Consider the following 24,949-nt stretch of genomic DNA (forward strand, 5'->3'; position numbering starts at 1 on the left):
TTGCTTTTGTTTCCTAGTCTGTTTGTTGTTAATGTTGGTAGTTTTAAAAAGTGATAGAGGTTATATATATATATATATTTTTTTTTAAAAAGTGCCTAACTTTCCTTTTGAAAGCACCTTTGATTTTTTTTCAAAGGCAACTTCCATTTTTATTTTGTGTGTTCTGTTTGCAAGAGAATGCTTCTTGGTTTATTCACGTTGACAACTGAAAAGCCTTAGGCCTAATTAAAAGAATTTTCACAAGCACCTTTACTGAACCATTTCATTACGCAGCACTGCACAGATTGCATTGTGAAGCATGGTGATGGTTTAAATCTGACCTTTAATCCTGGCCTGCCAGGAGTTTGGGGCAGGGAGCCCTGCTTTGAAAATACTCCCCCCAAAGCATACATGCATACACTTGCACATGTTTGGTTAGAAATAATCTTGTTATTGAGTAGCTACCTACTAGTATAAATAAATGTCACTTTGAGCACAGATCCTTTAATCTTCAGTAATTTGTATAAGATTTTTGAGGTTCAGTGCATCTGTGTGTGTGTAGTGTGTGTGTGTGTAGTGTGTGTGTGTGTAGTATTAAAGCTGAATTGTTTTATAGAAAAAACAAAGACAGTTTTACTTACTCCAGACAAAAAAAGGAAAGGATTGGAGCAAGTGAATTTTGCAAATGAGTAGAAGGGTAGGAAAGTGCAAGTATCTTGGCTACTGTGAGTTTTTCTCTTGGATGCCAAAGTCTTTGAATTCAGTGTGTTGAAAGGGGCTGGAGTGCATGTGTGTATACTAGATCCTACCTGGACTTTCTTTAATAGCTACTGAAAGTAGGAGTCTCTTAGTTTTGTTTTTAAATTATATTTTTTATTCTAAGAATAACATTCTAAGGATTTGAGAGTTTTTCACAGGATACTCACCCGAGCCATTGTAGCATAGTGAAATAAGCATTCACATAATGAAAATTGATCTTTCTGTCTGATGAAAAGCTGGTTAGAATTAGGACTCTTGCCAGCTTTCTGACTTACATGTAGCCCATGAGTTGTCAGGAGAGGGGTAACAGAGATCCCCAGGGTCATCACCTGCACCACTGCAGAGCTCTGCATCACTAGCGTAGCCCTACACTCCCCCACAGAGAACTGAGGGCTTTGTGGGGAAAATGGGATGCAGAAGACACAATTAAACCCAACTGAGGTCAAGGTCCAACCATCTTCTCAAGAAAGAAATAGAAACATGGAAATGAGAGGAAGCAGTAATGGTGATGCATTAGGTTGGGAGACAGTAAGCCAGTGCCATGGACAAGTGCAATTGCTGCCCTAAGAAACCCTGGTAGCCGTGAAAATTAACAGGCTAGCACAGGCAGTGAGTAGAACAGACCCAAGCTTGACTCTGGCTTCTGCTCGCCACTGGACTATTTATGAAATGGAAGTCTAAGTCTCAGTGTCCTCATCTGTGTAATGGAGATGACAGCTCCTATCTCACCGAGTTTTTCTGGTCTTCGTTGGATGTTGGGCATGTGAACATTTGCTGTATCATTTACTTACTAGCAGGGTGTTCATGTTTCTTTCTCGATGGGTTCATAGTTCTTTCAGAAGTTATCACTGGAAAGAGAGTGCTATGAGATTACCCTCACATGCCAACACTTTCTGCTTCAGATTAGAGACAAAGAACCAACAAAGGAATATAGAGATTAGACAGGGGCTGTGGAGATGGCTAAGTAGATAAACATAAAGACCTGAGTTACGATCCCAGGAACCACTTAAAGAAGCCAATGACTGCAGCATACAAGTAATGTGAGAGCTGGGAAGGCAGAAACAGGAGGGTCCCTGAGACTTAGGGGCCATTCAGTATAGCCAGACAGGTTCAGTGAGAGACTGTCTCAAAATAAGGTGGATGGGTTGGGGAGGTGGATCAACCAATTAAAGTGTTTATATCCCCAGGATCAACATAAAATCCAGGAGGACTTGGTGGCCCACTTGTAGTATCAGTGTACAAAGTAGTGGAGAAGGGATTCTCCAAAGCAAGCTTGCTAGCTTGACTAACCAAATCTGTGAGTTGTAGAGGCAGCAAGAGACTTTTCTTTGAGAAACAAGGTGGAAAGTGATCAGTGAAGACACCTTCACATATACACATATATACACCAAAACAAGGGTGCAGGACCGTAAAGAAAGACACCAACATTGATCTTGGACCTCAGCCAGTGTACTCTCCAGTAACTAAATAGACTAACAAAGGTTCATTCATTCATTCATTCATTCATTCATTCATTTATTGGCAGCTAGTGGGAAGAGGACAAAGTAAGCTAGTGTGTTTCTCTTCTTTGCAGTGGAGAAAACAAGTCACTCTGCCCTCTGTACCCAGCCATTCCCCAGGCATTTTTAAACAAACTCTTAATGTCTTAATGTATAGTTTATTCAAGAAAGAGGACAGCTGGAGAGTGGTGGCGCATGCCTTTAATCCCAGCACTTGGGAGGCACAGGCAGGCAGATATCTGTGATTTCAAGGCCAGCCTGGTCTACAGAGTGAGTTCTAGGACGGGCTCCAAAGCTACAGAGAAACCCTGTCTTGAAAAACTGAAACACAAAAGAAAAGAAAGGAGGACAGTCAGTTTGCTTGGGGGGAAAATATGACTCCCTATCCCTCTGGACTCCATTTCTTACCCCAGCAATTAGTACAGCCACTGTACAAGGCTTCTGCCCAGACTGGCTTGAGCCAAACTTGAGAACTGTGTTTCTAGTCAGATGCTATGCCTGCCCTGTGGAAGACCTTGGTCCTACCTTCCTAAACTGGTCAGTCTATTAGAAGAGACAGGCCTGAATTGTCTACTAGTTGTTGTGTGGTGGTGGAGAGAAGCTACAGTGAAGCACATAACAGGAGAACCATGGTCTAGTGTGTGGAATCAGACTGAAGATGCAGCATTTGAACAGAGCCCTTCGTCACCCAGTATGGTAGCCACTATTCACTTGTGGCCGTGTAAATTCAAATTGAATAAAGTAAAATACAACTTTTCTCAGTTGTACTGGACACATTTCAAGTGCTCTGAGCAATCTACTTTTGAACAGCATTGGGCAAGAGATGGATCATTCCCATCATTGTATAAAACTTGGTTGGAAATTTCCAAATTATAGGTTAAGAGAATAATGGTAAGTGAGAGCACTTCAAATAGGAAATAGTCTATACAAAAAGTCCTGGGATAGGAGAGAAGACAGTGAAACTAGATCTCAAGGATAACGAGGGAAGTGGGAAACCTCATCTGAATGACACAGTTCTAGGCCTTGCTAGGACTGTGTCCTCAGAGCAATAGCAAAATGACTGAAATATCTTAAGATATCAGCACTGGTGGCAAAAGATGGCTAAGAATATGATATTTTGTAGTATGCCATCTTAACTCCCCCAGCCCTAGGCCACAAGTTGCAGCCAAATGAGATGTTGCTAGATGCTGCTAGCTGTTGCAGGGTTAACCTACCCCTTCGGGGGACAAAGACCTGCAGTCTCCTGTTATATAAGAGCTAAAGGAAGTTAGCTGTGGTACCACATGCCTTTAATCTCAGAATTGAAGGGGGTGGGGTTGGGACAGAGGCAGATCTCTTTAAGTTACCAGCCAACTTGGTCTATGTAGTTCCAGGACAATCAATGCTACATAGAGGGACCCTTTCCAAAAAAAAAAAAAAAAAGATAAAAACTGAGATAATAGATTGTTATATATAGGATATGGAACCCCCTTTTAACCACTAGTGAGCTCATTTCTACTGAATGCTGGAAACTGGGATTAGAAGTAACTCGCCTCATCCTTTTTTTGCAGCTCCATTCCAGCATGTCTTCAGCATTGGGTACCAACAATGGCTTATGAGCCCTGAGAGGGAGGGATCTACAGGGTTTGATAAGGGGCCTCACAGAAGTTTGATGACTTCTTAAAACAAAAAATATTATTGTAGATTTTGTTATAGGTTTCAGTAAAGAAAATTAGTAATAGGATTTGAAGCCTCACAAATAAAGTAGAAAGCAAAGTTGGGAGTAGGACTTTGCTAACAAGCTATGGAGGGCTTTGAAATTTGGACTTTATTATATTAGAGTAGGGAGCCCCTGAAGGTTTCAGAGAGTGTTGTGAGTCACCTTTTTTCCCCTAAGGATTATTCAATTCAAGGATGGATTAGACCTGGGAGAAAAATAGAGAAGGAAACACCAGCTTAAAGACAGTTACAGTAGTCCTGGTAGAAGATAACATTTGAACTGATGACAAAACAAAATGTCAGGTAGACTACTACACCCATTACCAGTTCATAGTACCTAAATCCCTACAAAGTTCATGAATGGCCAATGTAAGGGAACTGGAGTTCAACAGGTAGAAAAAGTAGGAAGGCAGGTTACTAGTCCCAGGCCTTAGCTAAGCAGACTGCACCTCTGTACTGTAGCCTGAAGAGTCAATGGGAAGCTGATGAAGCCAAGAGACCTGACAGAGACTGGGGATCTAGCACAAAGACACAGTGAAGAGGTAAGCTGAGGGAAGTCAGTGCTGCCCATGTCATTCTACTTACTGTGACTGACTGCTCCCTGTGTCTTCCCTTCTATTCATTTAGTGTGCAGATGTGCAGATGCTTGTTTGCCTTGTCACTGAGCTAAATCTCATTCAGTGGATGGGTGTCAGTCTGTCCCCTCTTCCCCAACATGAGTCCTTTCCAGCTGAGATCAGATCCTAACCATGAAGAATGTGGTCCTAGCTTGACATTCTTCCAAGCAAAGCTATTGTTGTAATGCCCTTCTAAAGCTCACTCTCTTGTTCTTTCATTCTACAGAGAGTGCTACAATGGGGGTTCTGGCACTAGCAAGAAATGTAGTAGACAGCAGCTCATGGCAGAATCACCTACATGGTCTACAGGCCTAGCGTAATGGTCAAAAGAGGCTTCACAGATGGGGGGACATCTGGATTCCCTTTCCTTTACCACAAGGCAATGACTAATTTGACTATTAAAAATACCTCACTCTACTTCTTTATTATGAAAATAACATGCTTTTTATAAAGGATAATCAAAACAATCAATTTTATAGAACAAAGTGAAAGCATCCGTACATAGTTAACCGTTGGTACATGACGATTCTCTTTTTTTACTGCACATGTATGTATTTACATGAGTTAGTAAATGATTCATGCTATACACACTGTTCTTCAGCTTGAGTCCCCCATCCCATCCATTCCCATTCACATCCCACCTCCACTCCCCTGTGCCATCACCACCATTTGAAAATGTCTTTTCATGTTGGTTTGGAATTCTGCCACTTCCAACATACAGTACTTTTATCTTAAAGCTGTGATCATTTCATGAACCCTGATCATACAGATGTGGATAGTCTTTTCAAGAGTAAGTAGATGTCCACAACAAGACGAGCAGGGACAAGAGACAAAATCTGTATGCATGGGCTAAACCAAAGAGTAATTTCATATCAGTGGGTCCAGTATAAGGTCAAGCAGGACAGGTAGGAATGAGCCAGTAGGACAGCCTGCCCAGCCTTGTCTAAGCAGCGCAGCCTTGTCTAAGCTGGTGATAGGGAAAGGTCCAGATGCCAGGTGTTTGTGGAAGCTGATTGTTTGTTTCACATCTGCCCAGACCCAAAATAATCACACAGAAACTGTATTATTACAACACTGCTTGGCCTATTAGCTAACACTTCTTATTGGCTAGCTCTTATATCTTAAATTAACCCATTGAATTAATTTGTGTATCACCATGTAGCTGTGGCCTACTGGTAAGGTTTCATCCAGCATCTGTCTCCTGCAGTGGCTACATGGCTTCTCCCTGACTCCGCCTACTCTCTCTTCCTCTGTCTGCTGAGAATTCCCTCCTTGCCTTATTTTGCACTTCAATAGGCCCAAAGCAGCTTTATTCATTGACTAATGGTATTCACAGCATACAGAGGGGAATCCCACATCACCTCCCCTTTCTGTCTAATTAAAAAGGAAGGTTTTTAACTTTAACATAGTAAAAGTACATATATCAAAACAGGTATCAAGCAAGAACTAAAATTACAATAGTTAAATCTACTTTATCTTTTATCATAACTAAGGAAAACTGTAATTATTCTTTAACTCCATAAAAGACTCCAGAAGGATATAATACTATCTTAAGTAAACAGGAAGTACATTGTAAGCAACTTCTAAAACTCTAAAGTTGACAGAGACATCTCGCTGCCTGGACAGTCACCCAAAGTTCTTTTGTAACATTGGGGCATCCATCTTCAGCCTATAGGCCCATAGTATCTAGCAGACTTTTCCATGAAGCAGGAAATTTTAAAGACAGTTTTGCCTGTATTGGCAGTTTGTCAGTCACTTTCTTTTATATCCTGCAGAATGTCATGCTGACTCTTTTATGAAGCAGGAACCCTGAAGGACTGACTGTCTTACCTTTTTTTTTTTTTTTTTTCGAGACAGGATTTCTCTGTAGCTTTTTGGTTCCTGTCCTGGAACTAGCTCTTGTAGACCAGGCTGGCCTTGAACTCACAGAGATCTGCCTGCCTCTGCCTCCCAAGTGCTGGGATTAAAGGCGTGTGCCACCACCGCCCAGCATTGTCTTACCATTTTTAGGCAACTTTAGCAGTCATTTTTCTGTGGGTCCTGCATGTCCAGTTCATTCAGCATACCATCAAGCAGTCCAGGCAAGAGCAATTTCTTGCCCAAATGGCTAGCAAACTCCATAAGGATCCTCTTTGATGCCCATCATCCTCTTGAAGTAGATTGGTGCTACCAGGAGCAGACATGTCTCATTGTCATGAAAAGTTCTAAGTTCTTAAAACATTTAAATGCCATATTCTATAAGTCTTTGAAAGGTTTGAAGAATACCTATCTGAAATATATCTCTGTACATCAAGAAAACCTAACTAACATGACTACAAGCTTGACTATTACAGATGACTATCTATTAACCTGTATTTCTTAATTATACATTACATTTTTAAATAAGCTGCACAAACACAGTATCTTAATCAAGAGCAGAAATAAACATATAACAAAATTGACCTTAAATTTGTATCAATAAACCAAGATCCATACCAATACAAAATTTTCATCTCTATATCATATCCCACTATTTTTTTAAATTGTTTATGATCATTAATTATTTAAAATTAACCTTCTTTAAATAAAAACAAACATTTATAAGCAATCATTTTGGGAATTTGGACATAGCTTTCTCCAAGCTGCTTCATGCTGTTTGTTGGGTGACACATTTTTAGGGTTCATGGAGATCTTTTGGGGGGTCTTGTTCCATCAAACCACATTAGCCTGGAAGGAATCCACAGGTTCTTATCTTCTGTGGAAACAAAAGCAGAACCTCTTTTCCAAAGCAACATATCCTTAGACCCAATTTTTGAAGTCAAAATATAATGAAGTTAAAATATATATGTTGGTTTAGCTTAGCAGCCCTCAGGATCAAATATTTCTCTGCAAGTCAAAAAATTCAAAGAAAACACAAAATATGCATAACCCAGACTCTCTGTGTATTTTCCATCTTTACATGGCTTATTTTTCTCCTTTAATCTATGATTGTCATACTCTTTTATATTACTTTTATTGTCTTGTTAAAGACTTTGTTTTATTTTTAAAAGTATTTCTTTTTGTAACTGTCTATACTCTTTTCTTCTCTCTCCCAAGACTACTACATTTTTTAAACAGTCTGTCTCGTTTAGAGGTCTTTTATGTCTGAATCTGTCCAATTGTGCATCTGAAATTCTTTTCTGACAAGGAGCATTTTTAAATAGTAAGTAGTGTGGTCACGGTAGCCCTGGATACTGGCTTCACCTCCTTTTAACATGGCCAGGGGATTTGGTCCAGGATTAAAGTGGTTGTATTTGATTATTTACAAGATTACTAGGACAGTCGTAGATAGATGGCATTGAGAAGAAAGTAAAAGCAGGTAGCTCACCCCGAGAGTGAATTGAGCTGTACCTCACAGGGCCAAAGTCATGTTCACTGAAAGGTGAAGGCAGGTTTGGGATGGTGTTGATGAGATGTGTGCAGCTCTGGATGAAGAGGTGTAGATCTGGCCTATGGCTCAGGAGCTGGCTGAATTGTGCTGTGGTGCCCAAGAGAGATTGCAGAGGAAGAGGGCTGCTGTGGCGAGGAACTGTTGAGACAGTCTTGTGTCCTCTTCCCTTTGTTTTTTGTCTTCCTCCTATGGCAACTGATTAAAAGGAGGAAGCTATCCTCACTGATACTTCTTCTACCCCAAATTACCCCTGAAAAACCCCTATGTAATGATTTGACCAGCACCCCAGGAACACTCGGGGCTAGTTCAGCTTTAGATGTATGATGGCGAGTTATTTAATCCTTCTATCTTCTTCCCTTGCTTTTATTTAAGAGACAGAATGCAATTCTGAACTATTAGGTACACATAGACTTGCAGTTTAAAAGTTTGAAGTGCTGTCAGGTCAAGACAAAAGCTTCACCATGGCCCGGAATGAACAAGGTCTTCAGAAGTCTTGGCCTAGGTGCTCATGGGGTGTCAGGAGCCCAGAACCGCTTGGTTAGCTTCAGACCAGCAGGGGCAGACAGGAAGGAGCTCTCTTCTGTTTGCTCAGTTACCATCAGTGACTCCTTCTTTGTGTAAGATGGTAATGAGGCCATTAGGAGAGGCTCACCTGAAGTGCAGCTTGTGAATCCAAGGTAATTAAACACCTTCTGAATGAAAGGGAAAGGCCAGGGAAGGTTAAGTGAGGAATAATCCGCAGCACAGGTGGCCCAAGGCCTTTGAGGTACCAGAAGAGCGACAGCACAGGCACTGTTTCAAAGGATGGAAATGTCATCCTTGTCCTCAAAAGGGACAAGGTTTTTATTATTGGGGGGGTGTGGAATAGGTAATTTTTTTTTTAACATTTTAGTAAAGCATATTTTTTCATACTTTTTTCTCACGTTGAAAATCCATGACAGAACCTACCTGGGGTCAAGAGACCCTCGGGCTTTCAGTACTGCCACCTTTGAGTCTGTGATCCCAGAAAGGGAAGCACAGCAGAGCAGTACATGTGCACTCAACGTGCATGCGCATACACACATACCTGCTATGATAGATGCCTAACTACTTTCAGATAGAGACTGTGTTCTCTTATCCCTCACTTTATAGTAGCTGGTCCCAGCACTTGTTCCTGTACCTTCTGGCCTTATTATAGTCCAAGCGAATGACCCACCCCTATAGCAACCTCAAAGGAGTGTTCCCTTTACTTAGTTAACCATATTTTAATGACTGACTGTGTTAGTATTGTGCTCTGTAACTTCACCAGTCCTTTTAACTGATCTTCACTGCACAAGTTCCAGCAAGAGAAGAGTTTTGCTAATCAGGTTCTTGCACTCAAACCTCTGCTGTCTCCATACCATGAATCCTTATAATAGCCACCAGTACCCAGTATTCATCATCCCAAAGCAGAAACTGACAAATAAGATGTAATGTACAATAGAATATTATTCAACCACAGAAAGAAATGAAGACCTCATATCTATGACTATAAAAAAAAAACAGCATTGTGATACATGGAAGAATCTGGTCATATGTGACTACCTACTGGTTCTGTGATTTCATGCACATGACTTATGCAGCATAGGGCAGGTAGATAGTTGTCCAGATGAGGGTGGGACATGAGGTTTCTTCTGGAGGTGGTGAAATATTCTAGAATTAGATGGTTGTGATTATAGTGCAGCCCTTAGACCACCAAACTGTATTCTCTAAATGAGTGCTTTTAGAGATATATAAAATATACCACAGCAAGCCCTAATGCTGAGGACACTTTTTCCCACCAAGTTGACCCTGTCCTGGGTGCCAGACTCAGCCATCTGTCCTTCTGTAACCTGCTCTCACACTGTCTTCTTTCTCATGTCACCAGATCTCTTCCCTGAAGAACAGGCTGAAGAAGGTCTCTACAACCACAGGCGATGGGGTGGCCAGAGCCTTTCTCAAAGCCCAGGCTGCTTTCTTTGGCAGCTACCGGAATGCACTGAAAATTGAGCCGGTGAGTAGCCTCTTAGCATGTGACAGCATCCATGTTTGGTTAGGGATCCGATGGCTATGAAAAATCCTTGGTTCACCTCAAGAAAGTGTGTTTTGTGTTTGTGTGTAGTAGAGGGTCTTGGATGAAGGAGTCTTACAAGGCCTTTTTTTCTGTGAAGGGAAGACATGAAAGCACCCTCCTGCCTGTGTTAAATCACATGCCAGGTCCTTCATGGTTGTCCAGCTCTCACTGAAGGTTCACAGGTCAACTGATAGTGACAATTAGCTCTACTTTTCAAATGAGAACACCAAGGGTTCAGGGAAAAGAATGGTTTGCCAACAGTTCCAAAGTTCATGATTTTGTCCTATGCCTCACTGTCCCCTGTCTTTCAAAAGGTCTCCTCATCCTAGAGATTCACTTTTTGATGGCTCTTGTATATATAATCATGGTTTTAATGACAGCAACACACAGCTCCAATTCTGACATGATCTTGGGCCCAGGCAAACCAATCAAGTGTTAAGAGTTGGTATAATTAAGGAAAATGTTGTCCTCACCCCTGTCTAGGAGAGTGGGAGAGCTGGCCCACTATTTCTCCAGGGTTGGTTGGACCCAACAAGCTGGACACATTTTCACCCTGGTACTTACCTCATAGTTTTCACATGCATTTCTAGAATCCAGGTACATGTTGCTAGATACAAGCTGGACATATGAGCCCCCAGAGGAGTTTTTGTGGTTGAGATTGACTGACAGGCTCTGGGTTAAAGAGCAGAAACCCAGGAGTTTAAAGGATGGCTTTATACTTCTTAGCTGTATAAAAGTTGAACAAATCACTCCATGAGGTTAAACTTTACTTTCTTCACCTGCAAAATTTGAATAAGCCTGCTTACCTGTCACGTCTGGTTGCTGTCAGCATCACACAAGCCCTAAAATTTGTCACAAGAAAGGTGAGACCTGCATGGAGTCTGATGAGTGAGGCATGAAGGAACAGAACTGAAATGCCCTACCGTGCTGCAAATGTGGGCTGTTGAGCATATCACAACTTGGCGGCAATACTCCTGTGTCTGGAGTGGGAGGTTGAACAGAGCCAGATGTGGCAGAGGCTTGGATGTTGGTCTAGGAGTGTGCACTTTACTCTGTAGGAGCATATTGTTCTGAGTGAAGATGTGATATGCTGATGGCAAGTTTGAGCAGTAAGACAATGTTGGGCTATACCAGGAGAAGGTTCCATGGTGGAAGAAAGGACATGACCAAGCAATAGATATAGGAGGCACATGGCATATAATGTCAAGTGGCTCCTGAGATTGGGAAGAGGAGAGAGGATGGTGATGCTTCTGGTAAGAAAGGGGAAAGCCTGATACCATGGTATTCATACCAGTGGGATTTGTAATGGAAATGAATTGGCAAAGACTTAATGTTCACAGTAAACATTGGTAAGATGCCTTATGTATCTGTATAACTCCACATATCTAAGAATCGATGAGATATGGCAGAACCATCATGCTTTCACTCTCATTCATCTGTGCAAGAGTAGCTTTTGTCTGTAAAGCAAAACGGAAAACCAGAAGGCCTGAAGTTTCCCATTTAAGTGTTGTGCTGATAGTGATCACCTTGTTACCTAAGTGGGTTTTAAGCTGTAAATTTAATTATATCAGTCTCCTCATCTGAAAAATGGAGTAGTACAGTTCCTCTTGCAAAATGTTTAGAATGACTGCAGAGCACACATGAATGTGAAAAGCTACTGCAAGGCTGTAAGAATGGCATGTTAGGTAATGATCTGGGATATGGGGCAGACAGTGCTACAGGACAGAAATGCTTCCCAAGGATCGTATCTTTTAGCCATTTGTATGCCAATAAAATTGTACCAATTGGAGCTAAAAAGATGGCTTAGTAGTTAAGAATGCATATTATTCTTATAGAAAACCTGAGCAGTTCCCAGTACCTACATTAGGTGACTCACAACCACCTATATGTAATTTGTGCATCAGAAGATCTGGTACCTTCTTCTAGCCTCATGAACGACACTCTTCAAGCACATAGACACACCCACACATATTCATGATAGATAGATAGATAGATAGATAGATAGATAGATAGATAGATAGATAGATAGATAGATAGATAGATAATGTGTATTATCTATCTAGTTAGGACTAGATAGTTAGGTTGGAGATGTAGCTCAGTAGTAGAGAGCCTGCCTAGTATACACAAGGCCCTGAGTTCTAACCATTGCACTGAGAGAATAAAATAAAATAAACAGCACTTGCTCTTAGCTAAAATGTTTTAAGAAACAGAACTAGAAATAAGCCCCCTGGTCCCATCATCTAGAGTTGAAGTGGTGTCTCTTGTCTTCTATTTGCTTTTGGTTCATTTTGATTGGAGTCTTGAGTTTTAGTTTAGTTTTGTTTACTTCTTTTAAGCCTTTGAAGTGTCCTTGACAAATCCAGTATCCCACTTCCTAGTCGTTTTTGCCTTTTAGTTATGAGTAAGCACTCTTTACATCATATAAAATCTCTTATCAAATATCATTGATGAAAGCCTCTGGACCACAGTTACCTGGGAGGCTTCCAAAAGGGTAAATATGTAAGCTCAATGACAGATTGTTATCTAGTTCCTGTGATCTGAAATCAGGGCCAGGGCCCACACATTATCCTGTTGCTGTCCTTTATTGACTTTTGTTGAGATTTCCAAATTTTAAGTCACACTGATAAGAACATCTTTTTCTAATCTTAATGTATAATTTGAATGATTTTTCTTAAGCATTTTCCCTAGCATGGATTTACTGAGTCAAAGGATCCAAAAACATTTAAGGCTTTGGTGCTGAGGAGAAAAGAAATGGGTGACTGGGTACAAAGCAGAGTGGAAGAGCAAGAGACTGAGAGAGAACCTGCAGAGAAGAGGACCCTCAGTAGCCCAGGAGTCTCTGCTGGCCCCTCTGCCACACCTGCTCTTCATACTTGAGTGTTGCTGTCCAGACTGGTGTGGTGGCCTCCCACCCAGAACAGGGCTCTGTGGTAGTAGGAAACTGGTGAACTCAGAGCAACCACTTGCATTGCTCTGAAAACACAAACTACTGCTGTCTGCTCTGCTCCTAAGCAGCTGTGACCTAGGGTGCCTTCACACCTCTGAACCTTAGTTTCTTTCCATGCAGAGCCTGCTTCATGCAGGATTGTAGTGAAACTTAAATAAGCCCAGCCCAGGGCCTGCCTGCCAGCTTCAGAACAGCCAGCCTGTCTCCTGTTCCTCACAAGGATTCCTCTCCAGCTAGAAGTATTTGGGATGCAGCTACTGCAGGGCCAGTTGATCCCTGCTTGCCTGTGTGGAAGGACCACCCCTGGCCTGAAAGGCTCCTGCCTATGGCTAAGAGCTCACTTGAGAACCTTTGTGAGTTTTTTCCTACTAGAAACATTCAGAGTGCCTTTCTCTGGCATCAGAAGAAAGGAAAAGGCCCTCTTGTTGAGGCTGCTTCATACTGGGCCTAACTTGGGCTGGGTGGGTCTTTTCGGGGCCAGGTGAGCTGTTTAAAAAGGACTTCCCTTAGTCAAAACTGAGAAGATGAGAGAACAACTGTCTATCCTTCCTCAGCGTCTTTCCACAAATCAGAGTGTAGTTCCCCTTCAACTGGCTCTCCAGCAACAATCTACCCAATTTACCTGAACTTTGCCTTGTCCATTTTACAGATGGGGCTGAGACTCTCCTGGGCAGTGACTTCCCAGAGTGTGGGAGAGCAGAAGGAAACTCTTAAGACAAAGTTTCTTCCACTGCACTCTCTGGCCTATGTCTGTATTGGTTCTCACATGTTCCATCCTGTGCCAAGTATAAGCCCAGAATGTAGGTGTCAGCCAGTGTATTTTAACCCATTAGACAGAAGAATGGGTGAAAGATATGAATGTCAAAGTGGTGTTAGAGGCAGGGGTTGACCCCGGGCATGTGTTCCATGTGCATGTATTATTCCCTGTCCTATCTGGAGGCTCTGGAAGTAGCTTCTCCCTGGAAGAGAGAAGGTGTCCACAGATCACAAGGGCATGTGATCCACTTTTCAGTTACCTGGAAAACATCAGTGGCAAAGCCCAGGGTATTTAACAGTGTTGGCCAAACGAACTCATTTTTCCCACTTAAATGACAGAACCACAAGCATCCAAAAAGCCCTGTTCGGAGAACCTCTTTATCCATGTCAAGCACAGCACAGGCTCCAGCTCATTTATTTAGGCCTTTTCTTGCTCTCTGACACGCCTCCTGGTAGTTGCCAGGCAACTCTGGGAGCAGCAGTGTGTGTTAGGGATTAACTAGTTAGTGCTGGGGTCCTTTTTAGCAAGAAGGAGATAAAAGACAAATGATTTTAATTGCTATGCAAAGGGTTCATTATCTGCTTGGTGGAAGAATGCAACTTTCACAGGGTAGGATAGTAGTATGGTTCTTGAATTGCCTTGAATGGCTCCCTTCTCCCTCCTAGAGAGAAGCATGCTTTTTTAAAAGATTGTTCTGCTTTTCTCCTTTATTTAAAATGATATCCAGATATCTGAGCAAAACTGACCCATCCCTTTTGAAACTCACTGGCCTCGGTTTTGAAGATTTGTTGCTTCTGTACACTCAACTCCTCTACATGGAGTCACCCCAGGGCAGAGCACGTGAGGGTACGTCCTCTGTTTGCCCACTGTGGGTACTGGAAATACCTGCTCAAAGACTTGAACCTGGGCATGTTGGCACCTGGAGAAGTGGCTTGTTATGTTTGTGAAACATTACAAGTACTCTTTTTTCAGTTAGCTAGTAATGCCCTCTTAGGGCTAATCCGCAACCCTGCCTTCCTAAGATGACAGGAGCCCAGATCCTGCCCATAGTGCTGGGGTGAATGCCATAAACAAGCTGTATAAACACGAAGCATCCAGCACAGTTTGCTTCTACTTTCTCCGTGACCAACACCCGTGCCATCCACCTTATAACACTTATTTTTGCACATGATTCTGCTGAGTTATATTTATTCACCTAAAAACCCTTGAAGGCCATAGAAGTTAAAATAAAGACAGATTGATAGCTTGGCTTTCAAGCATGAATGCACCAGGCTGTGTTGCAGCAGGTTGGAACTATTCCACATGCATCAGAATCCTGCTTGAGTAACATTGTTCATCTCCTGGGTTTGCACAAAGAAACCTGTATTTATGCTTACCTTTTGAGCGATGGAAAATTATTCTTTTTTTTTTTTTTTTTTTTTTTTTGGATTTTTCGAGACAGGGTTTCTCTGTGGTTTTGGAGCCTGTCCTGGAACTAGCTCTTGTAGACCAGGCTGGTCTCGAACTCACAGAGATCCGCCTGCCTCTGCCTCCCGAGTGCTGGGATTAAAGGCGTGCGCCACCACCGCCCGGCGGAAAATTATTCTTAAGTAGAAAAACTAAGACATCACTACAACCCCACCAATCATGTGGGTGTTGCATTTATTTGTTTTCCATGATGCAAAGGGTGTCCAGAGCTCAGCAGATTAAAAGTTAAAGTCCATTTCTTCCACATTGAATGTGGCATCATGTACATTTTACACAGCATGACACTGAGTAAGCCTCAGCCATTATTGCCCTAGCCACACTCCCCTGCTGGGCTGTTAGGTTGTTTCCAGCTTTCATTGCTTTAGGTATACTCCACCAAACATCTCTGTGAATAAAGCTTTGGGGTGTTCTTATTTCTAAGCCTCTTGGGTAGAAGAAATTTAAGTGTGTGCAGGAGCCTGACTATGGGTGCCAATTGTCCCAGTGTGGGGTAAAGGCCAGTTTCAGCTGATGGACACGAGAGAGACTGAGAGTGGGACATGCCAAGGATCTTTGATGGGCTGTGGTATGCGTGGACTCCTGGAGCACTCACAGGGTAGTGACTAATTTCCCATGTTTCCATTTTGAGCCAAAAAGGACTTAGACTTAAGACACTAAGCTACAGCACAGATGAGAAAGGAGGAAACCAATAGAGTGGAATGGGTGCCTGTGGCCATGTACAGATCCTGTGACCCTCCCCACATCTTAGGAATGGACTCTAAGTCTGTCTTCAGACATTATTTTTCAGTTGTACAAAATAAAGATTTGCTGTTCTGACCATTGAAAATGACATAGCTCAGGGGTTGCTATGTTCATAGGGCTGTACAGCCATCACCACTGTCTGCTTTTACAGTCTCTCATCCTCTCAACAGATCCTGAGTGTGCATTATCCAGTAACTTCTCGTTTCTATCCCCTGTAGTCCGTAGGAAATGGAAAGGTGCCATTTTGTCCCTATGTCTGGCTTACTTCGTGTGACATAAATTTAAAGTTCATCCAGGTTACAATAGATAACAAAATGCCATCCCTTTGTAAGACTAAGCATGAGCATGCTCAGTCCATAATAGCCCACGCATGGGCAAACCACTTTGTGTTTTCCCTTCCTCTGTTGACCTCACAGACTCTTCCTGTTAATCCAGGCTTTATAAAGGCTAATTGTCTCGCCTCTTGGCTCTTGTAAATAGCTCTATGGAATGGGTACAAGCATTGTACCTTGTAGTGGACTTGCTGCATTCTGGGGTAATTCCAGGTTTAACGTTTGGTCTGATTTGTGGAGCAGGGATGGAACCCAGGACTTTATACATCCTTGCTATGCTCTTCCACTGAGCCACACCTCAGCCCTGTGGAACTACCAAATTGTTTTCTTCACAGAACCCATGCTTTCATTGCATGCAGAGTGGTGCAGACATGAAGGAAAAGTTTGTGAAAGATTGTCTTGTTTTCCCATTTGTATGGACAAGCAGTCTGGGAGTTAGAGCCAGAGCCTGAGCTGCACAGGTTCTCTGCAGAGAACAGGACTGAAGTGCTCCTGCTCTCAGAAGCTAGTGCTCACACCCTCTCTCTCTCCTCCCTTTCCCCTTCTACCTCCGCCTCCCTCTGAACTACTGGTCATCTGAATTCAAGATCATTTCCTGAGGATGGAGCAGAGAATGGCTCCCAGCACTGGGCTTTTAGGGTTACCACAGCAGCTCTGTGGTAAGGGAGCTAAGGCGGTCCCAGTGAAGGGAAAGCATGGCTTTGACTCTGCCATACCAGTGGATGTATTTGAAAGTCTTGATTCTCACAATTCTCGTCTGTAAATGGAAATAGTACCTACTTATGATTATTGCAAAAAATAATGCTGGTAATGATATTGGCTGAAAGTTGGCCATTCCTGGTTGACAGGAAGGTGAAGTGGGAAGAGGAAAGAATGGGACTGCTGCATTCCAGAACAGTGGTGTCCATGTGTGCACAGCAGGACACCTGGAACCATGCAGCTCACACAGCTTATGACCATTCCAGTCTTCACTTTTGAGCTAACAGGGGAAATACATCTTTTATCTCAAATGCTACCGAGTAGAGTTGAACAAAATCCCATGTTTAATGATTTTCTTTAATAAGCTTTTGCTATTTGTTCAACTGTGTGGTTGCTCCCAACATTTGCAGGCAGGCATGGCTCAAGATGAAGACATTCACCAGAGTCAGTTTTTAAAATATATCAGAGAAAATATAATTGAAACATTTTTTTCTATTTCATAAGAAAGAAAGAGAGATTTTGCTGTTGGGAAAAGTGACTGTGATTCAGTGCTGGCACCAAATTGGCCACAGCACAGACACTAGTACAGCTCAAGAGGCTGCTACCTCAGAGTCACACAGCAAGTTCCAGAGGAACTGAGAGCCATTGTTCTAGTAGCCTGCTGCCCAATTGAGTAAGCACCTAAGTGTGAAAAGATGCAAACTGGCAGGAAATGTGCATAAATGCTGTGATCAAGCCTAACTGAGCATTTTCAAAGTGCACCCATCACTGAACCTCCAAAACACTTGAAAAAGTGAACTACAACCAGCATGTTACAGGTGATATCAGCGGGGCTCTAAGCCTTGATCTCATTTGGTCCTGCCTCCTCTCTTGTGTTGCTCCTTTCAGTAGATTCAACAGCCTCACATAGTATCAGCACATGTCCAGCTGGTGATTGCTAGTGAGAGGATGGATGCCTCTTTCTGTGTTTGGAGTGGAGGTCGTATTTAGTGGAGCCACTTAGGTTTTTTTTTTTTTTTTTCCACACCTTTAATCCCAGGACTCAGGAGGCAGAAGCCGGGGGATCTCTGAGTTCGAGGCCAATCTACAGAGTGAGTTCCAGGACAGCCAGGGTTACAAAGAGAAACCCAGGCTTGAGGGAGGGGGATGAGTCACCTAAAGCATCATCTGACATAAGTTGACATACACACAAGCATGTCAACATAAAGCGAAGGCCTGGTCAGCAACTGTCTGGTAGCTGACCAGAGCCATTTAGGGTCTGAAAAGGATCATGTGTGATGTTATCATGCAATCATGCACAGTCTTTATTCTCTTTTTAAGTTATGTGTGCAGGAAGAGCTTGGCCCAAGGATTGACTGTGACAACAATAGTGCTGTATCTTTGTTAGAATCAGAGGCAAACAGAAGTGGTTACAGTTTCCCATGTTTAAATCAAACAGTCTCCACACTGGAGCACGGGACTGAGCTCCCAAGGTCCTAACGAGGAGCAGAAGGAGGGAGAACATGAGCAAGGAAGGCAGGACCACGAGGGGTGCACCCACCCACTGAGACAGTGGGTCTGATCTATTGGGAGCTCACCAAGGCCAGCTGGACTGTGACTGAAAAAGCATGGGATAAAACCGGACTCTCTGAACATGGTGGACAATGAGAGCTGACGAGAGGCCAAGGACAATGGCACGGGGTTTTGATCCTACTTTATGTTCTGGCTTTGTGGGAGCCTAGACAGTTTGGATGTTCACCTTCCTAGACCTGGATGGAGTGGGGAGGATCTTGGTCTTTCCACAGGGCAGGGAACCCTGACTGCTCTTGGGACTGGAGAGGGAGGAGAAGAGGAGTGGGGAGAGGGGGAGAGGGGCGGGAGGAGGGGGAGGGAAATGGGAGGCGGGGAGGAGGCGGAAAATTTTTTTTCAATAAAAAAATAAAAAATAAATAAAATAAATAAATAAATCAAACAGTCTCATTATGTGACCTTATGCCTTTTCAATAAGCATATTCAGTGACCTGAAAAGGAAATATTTCTGATTAATTTCCAATGATAACACTTGACAGTATGGAACCACCTGTAACTTTGCATGCATAGCCACACTATGAGCTTCTGAAGTGCAGGACATGCTATTCTTTCTCGCACCTGGCCTATAGTGTCCATGGCACCATGATGTTTGTGTGACTTAGGATGAGCAGAGGATACTGTCGGGCTCCAGGGGACGGGGAGTGGGATAGGCTCTGCAGTAGATGTCTGTCACCACCTCATAGGAGGAGCTGGAAGCCTGATCCCGAAAGGCAGTGGGGTGCCATGTTCCTGAGTACCTGGTTGATACCTAGAATATTGTCAACAGCTAACCTTTAAATGAATGAAGTGATTATAACTCTTACAATGGCATTTGTTGTTTGGGACCTGCAAAGCAGTTTTGTTATATAAATCAACACTTTTAGTCTTAAGGAAAAGAAAAGACTATGGGGCATTTATCCTGTTGGGGCTTTTTACACAGGATAGGACCTTTGTTGCATTTTTCAGTCACCATACAGGGAGAGTGGGATAGCCCATTTTACTGACAGGAAACTGAGGCCAGAAAGTGTCATTTTTTCAGAATGGCAGAACCAGAATCCCACTCCTCCATCTGCCTGAGTCTGGGGGCCATGCTCTTTGCCCCACAGTGGGGGTGACCATATGGTCTGTGTTACATGCTGTTTGGGAGCCTTTCTGAGAAAACTGAGCTGGTTTTTCTCAGGAGTCAGTTCCTCTAATCTGTGTGAATGTTTCTTCACAAATACAGGTTAAAATAACACCATTTATAAACTATTCTGCAAAGGGGAAATGTCAAATTTTTATATTTCTTTTTTTAAAAACATTCCCTTAATAAATAATTTTAATTGCCTAATATTTTGTTGTTTAAATATTTGATATTTATAGTGATAATTGGATGAATAGATAAAACATGAGTTTGAATACAGCCTTCCCCTCCTGTCCTGTGCTGACACCTAGCGGTAAGCTTCCTCACAACAGCATCAGCCATGCTCATGTTCTCAGCTCATCTTAGGATTTTTTTTTTTAATAAATTATTCTCACCATAATAAAAGTAACTGCAGTAATAAAACTCTGATCTATTAAAGATCCCTGTAACCATAGTTTTTATTTTAATTTGTGAATTTTAAGTCAGTTATTATCAAACCTTGATAGTAGAAAATGCTACAGGCATTTGAAATCTGGAAATAAATGTGTGAACTTTCGAATGCCCCAACCAGCTACCAAACCTGTCCTTAGATACAAGCTGGCATGCTCTAACAAATAAGGACCCGGTCACTATTCTTAAGGACATTACAGGGGTGGAGGCCAAAAATGAGCAGTAGGGCTGTAGTCAGGACGTAACTTCAGGAATGGAGTACTGTGGGAAGTGGCAAGGAAGGGCAGCTTCCCAGAGAGGCCAGCACCTGGATGAGATCCTTGGGGGCAGGAAAGAAGCAGCACATACGGGGGTGGGGGACCTTGGAGGAGTATTGCATAGACAGAAAGGGGTTTAGTCCCAATGTGTGATCTAGCACCTCCAGAATAGCGTTCCTAGAATTGGAGGTGGATGGGCTTTTAACCTCACAGATTTTGGAATGAATGTCCCTGCCGCCTACTACAACTGTTTTATATATTCACAGAGCATCGTGCTGAAGCCTACTGTTTAGAAAAACAATATGAGGTTCGTTTTGCTTGACCCAGCGCTTTTCAAAAACCCTTCCCTTGCCACATCCATGTATTCCATCTAACTCTTACTCCTCTCAATGGTTTGGGGAACACTGCTGTGACTGATATGGACAATGGACTCGGGACAGTAGCTGTGTTCTTACCTAAGTTCTGACTGTGAATCTCAGAAAAAAACAAGTTTGTTCTTTTTCCAAAAGATTTTTTGTCTGATCAGAGAGAGAATTTTGGCCAACAGGTGGTATTGAGACCCAGTTCCCAACCTTCATAGCATAGGGCCATTGGCTGCCATTTGTTCCCTAGGTCCAGCAACTTAATCAGCTTGTTAGATTAATTAATTCAACCCAGGACAACAGAAAGGGGCGCTAATGAAAGGAAGTGGGCGGACACATCACAGAGAAGATGAGACTCAAAGTGGCAGAGAGGACCTAGAGAGCAGCACTGGCTATGGTGGTGTTCCCGAGGCAGAGGAATAGTTGATTGTGTTGACACATGCAGTTGGGATGGAGCCCCCCAGGAGCCGGGACAGGAAGAAGTATGTGCAGAGACAAGCAGAGACTTATCAAGACTTAGCATAGTGATAAGGGTACCATGGAGGCTGCAGCATGGATGCTTGAATTGCACAAGGACAGACCATTGCTGGGCAGCCTTCCCATACAGGCAGTGAGAGTGGGGTGGCAGCGTGCAAGCTTCCCCTTCCTGCATTTTCTCCTCCATGTCTCATCGATGCTTCACCTGGGTCAAACCAGGTGAGCAGCCAGCTGGTCTAGAGACAAGGAGCTCCACGTGCAGTGCTTAGCCACATGTGTGCAGTACAGAGCAGGAGTATAGGGACAAGTCTCAACCAGATCGTTAACTATTTATGACCCCTCCTCCTTAGCAATTAGTCCATGGTGAGCAGCATAATGAAGCCCCTTGGGTTTTCAATAGACTTGATGCAAACCTAGACCCTATCTCTTCCAGCTTTGTATCTCCAGAAAAGTTACTGTACCTTCCTGAACCCCATTTCCTCAATTATAAATCAAGGAAGAAAAAGATACCTTCATGGGACCTCAATGATCTATGTCTGGCTTACCCATTAGTAAACAGGAATGTCAGAAATTTGCACGTATTAATTGGCTACCTCCAAACTTGAGTGAATTTGGTGAAGTCTCTTGCATAGGGATGATCAGCGAGTAGAGGTTCCATTTGTATTTATTTGTACTGTGGTCATCTCCTCAAAGCTGGCAGGTGGGGAAAGCTTGTAAAGCATACTCTGGGTAACCCCAATGTTGGAGAAGTATTCTATATGTATTGTTGAATTCCTTTGGAAACAGTTACAGAAAAATTGAGATTCTGGGAGAGCTAGCATTAAAAAGCTGTGAAGCCTTGAGCATCCTCCTCCCTGAACCACAAGATTTTCATTTGCTAAGTGGGGCTAAAAATGCCACCCTCATGAAATTGCTTTGAGAATCAAATTCAATGGCAGATGTAAAGTCCTTGCCCGTGCTCTTCCCTGCCCTCCACCAGAAGCCTTTTATCCAGCAATGCCCAATTCACCAACAGTCACATTCCATGGAGGCGTGGCAGGAGTTTGGAAAGTCTTTAGCTGGAGATTATTTTATGTTTGGTTTGCTGGTCCCTGCTAGTGATGTGACCTGGCAGGTCTCTGCTCAGCCCTGTTCCTATCAGTCACAGCTCACTGGTATTAATTCCTATATTACTTGCCTGCAGCTGTCTTCAGCCGCTTTCCTACTGCACTGCACTTTCACTCTCATCTTTACAGCATTAACAATGGCCCGTAGGGTTTGAGGTTGTCCTGAACAAGTCAACTGCCAGCTTAAAAGGTCATAAGCATCTAGTTTCTGAAGGGAGCTTCCCTTCATGGGCAATGTCAAACAAAAACAGCGTGAGAGAAAGGCACCTAGTGTTTATGGGCTTCTATTCTTTTTCTTTTGTTTATATTTTCTCAGGTAAATGTGCACAGTGTTATTCCTGATGTGCTAGATATGAAACTTGAAGCAGGGAGAGTTGAAATCACTTAGGTTAACACTGGGAGCAAGTGCTTTTCAAGGCCTTCCTCTACACACCCTCTTCTTAATGTACAATAGTGAGTGAGCAAACTGAAGTCCCTAAGCTGGGTATGTGCATCTATAGTTGAACCTACCCCAGAAGCTGAGATGGACAGATCCCTAGAGCCTAGGAATTTTTTTTAATTAATTTATTTATTTATTAAATATTTCTGCCTCTTCCCCGCCACCACCTCCCATTTCCCTCCCCCTCCCCCAATCAAGTCTTCCTCCCTCATCAGCCCAAAGAGCAATCAGGGTTCCCTGCCCTGTGGGAGGACCAAGGACCACCCACCTCCATCCAGGTCTAGTAAGGTGAGCATCCAAACTGCCTAGGCTCCCACAAAGCCAGTACGTGCAGTAGGATCAAAACCCAGTGCCATTGTTCATGAGTTCTCAGTTGTCCTCACTGTCCGCTATGTTTAGTGAGTCCGGTTTTGTCCCATGCTTTTTCAGACCCAGGCCAGCTGGCCTTGGTGAGTTCCCAATAGAACATCCCCATTGTCTCAGTGTGTGGGTGCACCCCTCGCGGTCCTGAGTTCCTTGCTCATGCTCTTTCTCCTTCTGCTCCTCCTTTGGATCGTGAGATTTCAGTCCGGTGCTCCAATGTGGGTCTCTGTCTCTGTCTTCTTTCATCGTCTGTTGAAGGTTAATATTCAGGAGGATGCTTATATGTTTTTCTTTGGGTTCACCTTCTTATTTAGCTTCTCTAGGATCACGAATTATAGTCTCAATGTCCTTTATTTATGGCTAGAAACCATATATGAGTGAGTATATCCCCTGTTCCTCTTTTTGGGTCTGGCTTAACTCACTCAGGATAGTGTTTTCTATTTCCGTCCATTTGTATGCAAAATTCAAGAAGTCATTGTTGTTAAAGCCAGACTGGACAATATCACAAAGCCACACACATATAACACCCCCAATAAGTTAAGTTATATCCAGCCCTTGAAACAACTATTCTAGGAAGACATGGGTAGGACATATGATGATGAGCATAGTGAATGGCAAGAAATGCAAATAAGCAGATAAAGGATCTGGCCAAAATGTCGAGTGAGGTAGGTGCTGGGAGAGGGACTAAGGCTAGCCTGTCTAGTCTACACTGTCCCAGCTGTATCTTATCATCTTGATGATAGTTTCCAGAGCCTAGCATGGGTTACCTCCTGTGGGATGAGCCTTCAGTCCACTCAGGTGATTGCCTCTATAACATTTCTTTCACTCTTGCACCCATGGGCATATCTTGCCATGCTAGGCATTATTTTAGTCCACAGAGAAAACAGCTGGGTAGGGTATTGATGACCCCCCCCCTCCACATCCTACATAAGCCAGCTCTGGCATGAAAGCCATCAGGGAGGACGTTTCTGTTCAGTACCAGTTTGATTTCTCCATGTCCTGTGACCAAAATGCTACACACAAATTTCAAAGAAATAAGTTGTCGTAATTAGTTGCTTTCTATTGCTGCACTAAATGGCATGACCAAAAGTACCTTAGGGAGGAAAGGATTTCTTTTTTCTTTTTTTTTTTTTTTTTTTTTTTTTATTTATTTTCGAGACAGGGTTTCTCCGTAGCTTTTTTGGTTCCTGTCCTGGAACTAGTTCTTCTAGACCAGGCTGGCCTCGAACTCACAGAGATCCGCCGCCTCTGCCTCCCAAGTGCTGGGATTAAAGGCGTGCGCCACCACCGCCCGGCTAGGAAAGGATTTCTTTATCCCAGTCACAGTGGATTATTGAGGGAAGTCAAGCAGGAACAAGGTTCATGGTAGAAAGCTGCTTGCTGGCTTACTCGCCATGCCTCGCCCAGACTACTTCCTTATATACCCAGAATCACCTACCCAGTGGTGGTCCCACCCACAATATACTAGGCTCTCCTACATCAATCAGTAATCAAGAAAAGGCTGGTAGATACAATTTCTCAGTTGAGATTCCCTCTTCCAAGATACACCTAAGGATTGTGTCAAGTTGACAAAAGTCAACCAGCACAGAAGATAAATGTGGATAAGAGCTTTTCTGTGCCGTTTATGCATAGAAGTCATTTTTCTTGCTAAAAAACACCCCATGATTTATACTTCCCTGAGTATTGTCCAAGTGTGTCTGAGACTGGCGAGTGTGTTAAAGTCTGATGGTAATCTTAATTTTCTTTCTTTAGTCAGTGTTCTTTCTTACTAGATGCCCATGGGTTAATTGTCATTGTTTCTTTCATCCTCTCTCTCCCTCCCTCCATTCCTTCTTCCCTCCTTCTCTTT

General features: G+C 43.0%; 1 protein-coding gene across 5 annotated transcripts in view; it reads left to right on the forward strand.

Annotated features, from left to right (window-relative positions):
• Window positions 1-24,949, forward strand: part of Dennd1a (DENN domain containing 1A) — a 555,957-nt gene that overhangs the window by 399,051 nt on the left and 131,957 nt on the right. For all 5 annotated transcript variants that reach the window (XM_057754486.1, XM_057754484.1, XM_057754482.1 and 2 more), the window contains one exon: window positions 9,847-9,972. In XM_057754486.1, coding sequence (XP_057610469.1) covers window positions 9,847-9,972 — 126 coding nt within the window. The remainder of the gene's footprint in view (window positions 1-9,846; window positions 9,973-24,949) is intronic.

This window comes from Chionomys nivalis, chromosome 22 (genome assembly GCF_950005125.1).
Source record: "Chionomys nivalis chromosome 22, mChiNiv1.1, whole genome shotgun sequence".
Taxonomy (NCBI): Eukaryota; Metazoa; Chordata; class Mammalia; order Rodentia; family Cricetidae; genus Chionomys; species Chionomys nivalis.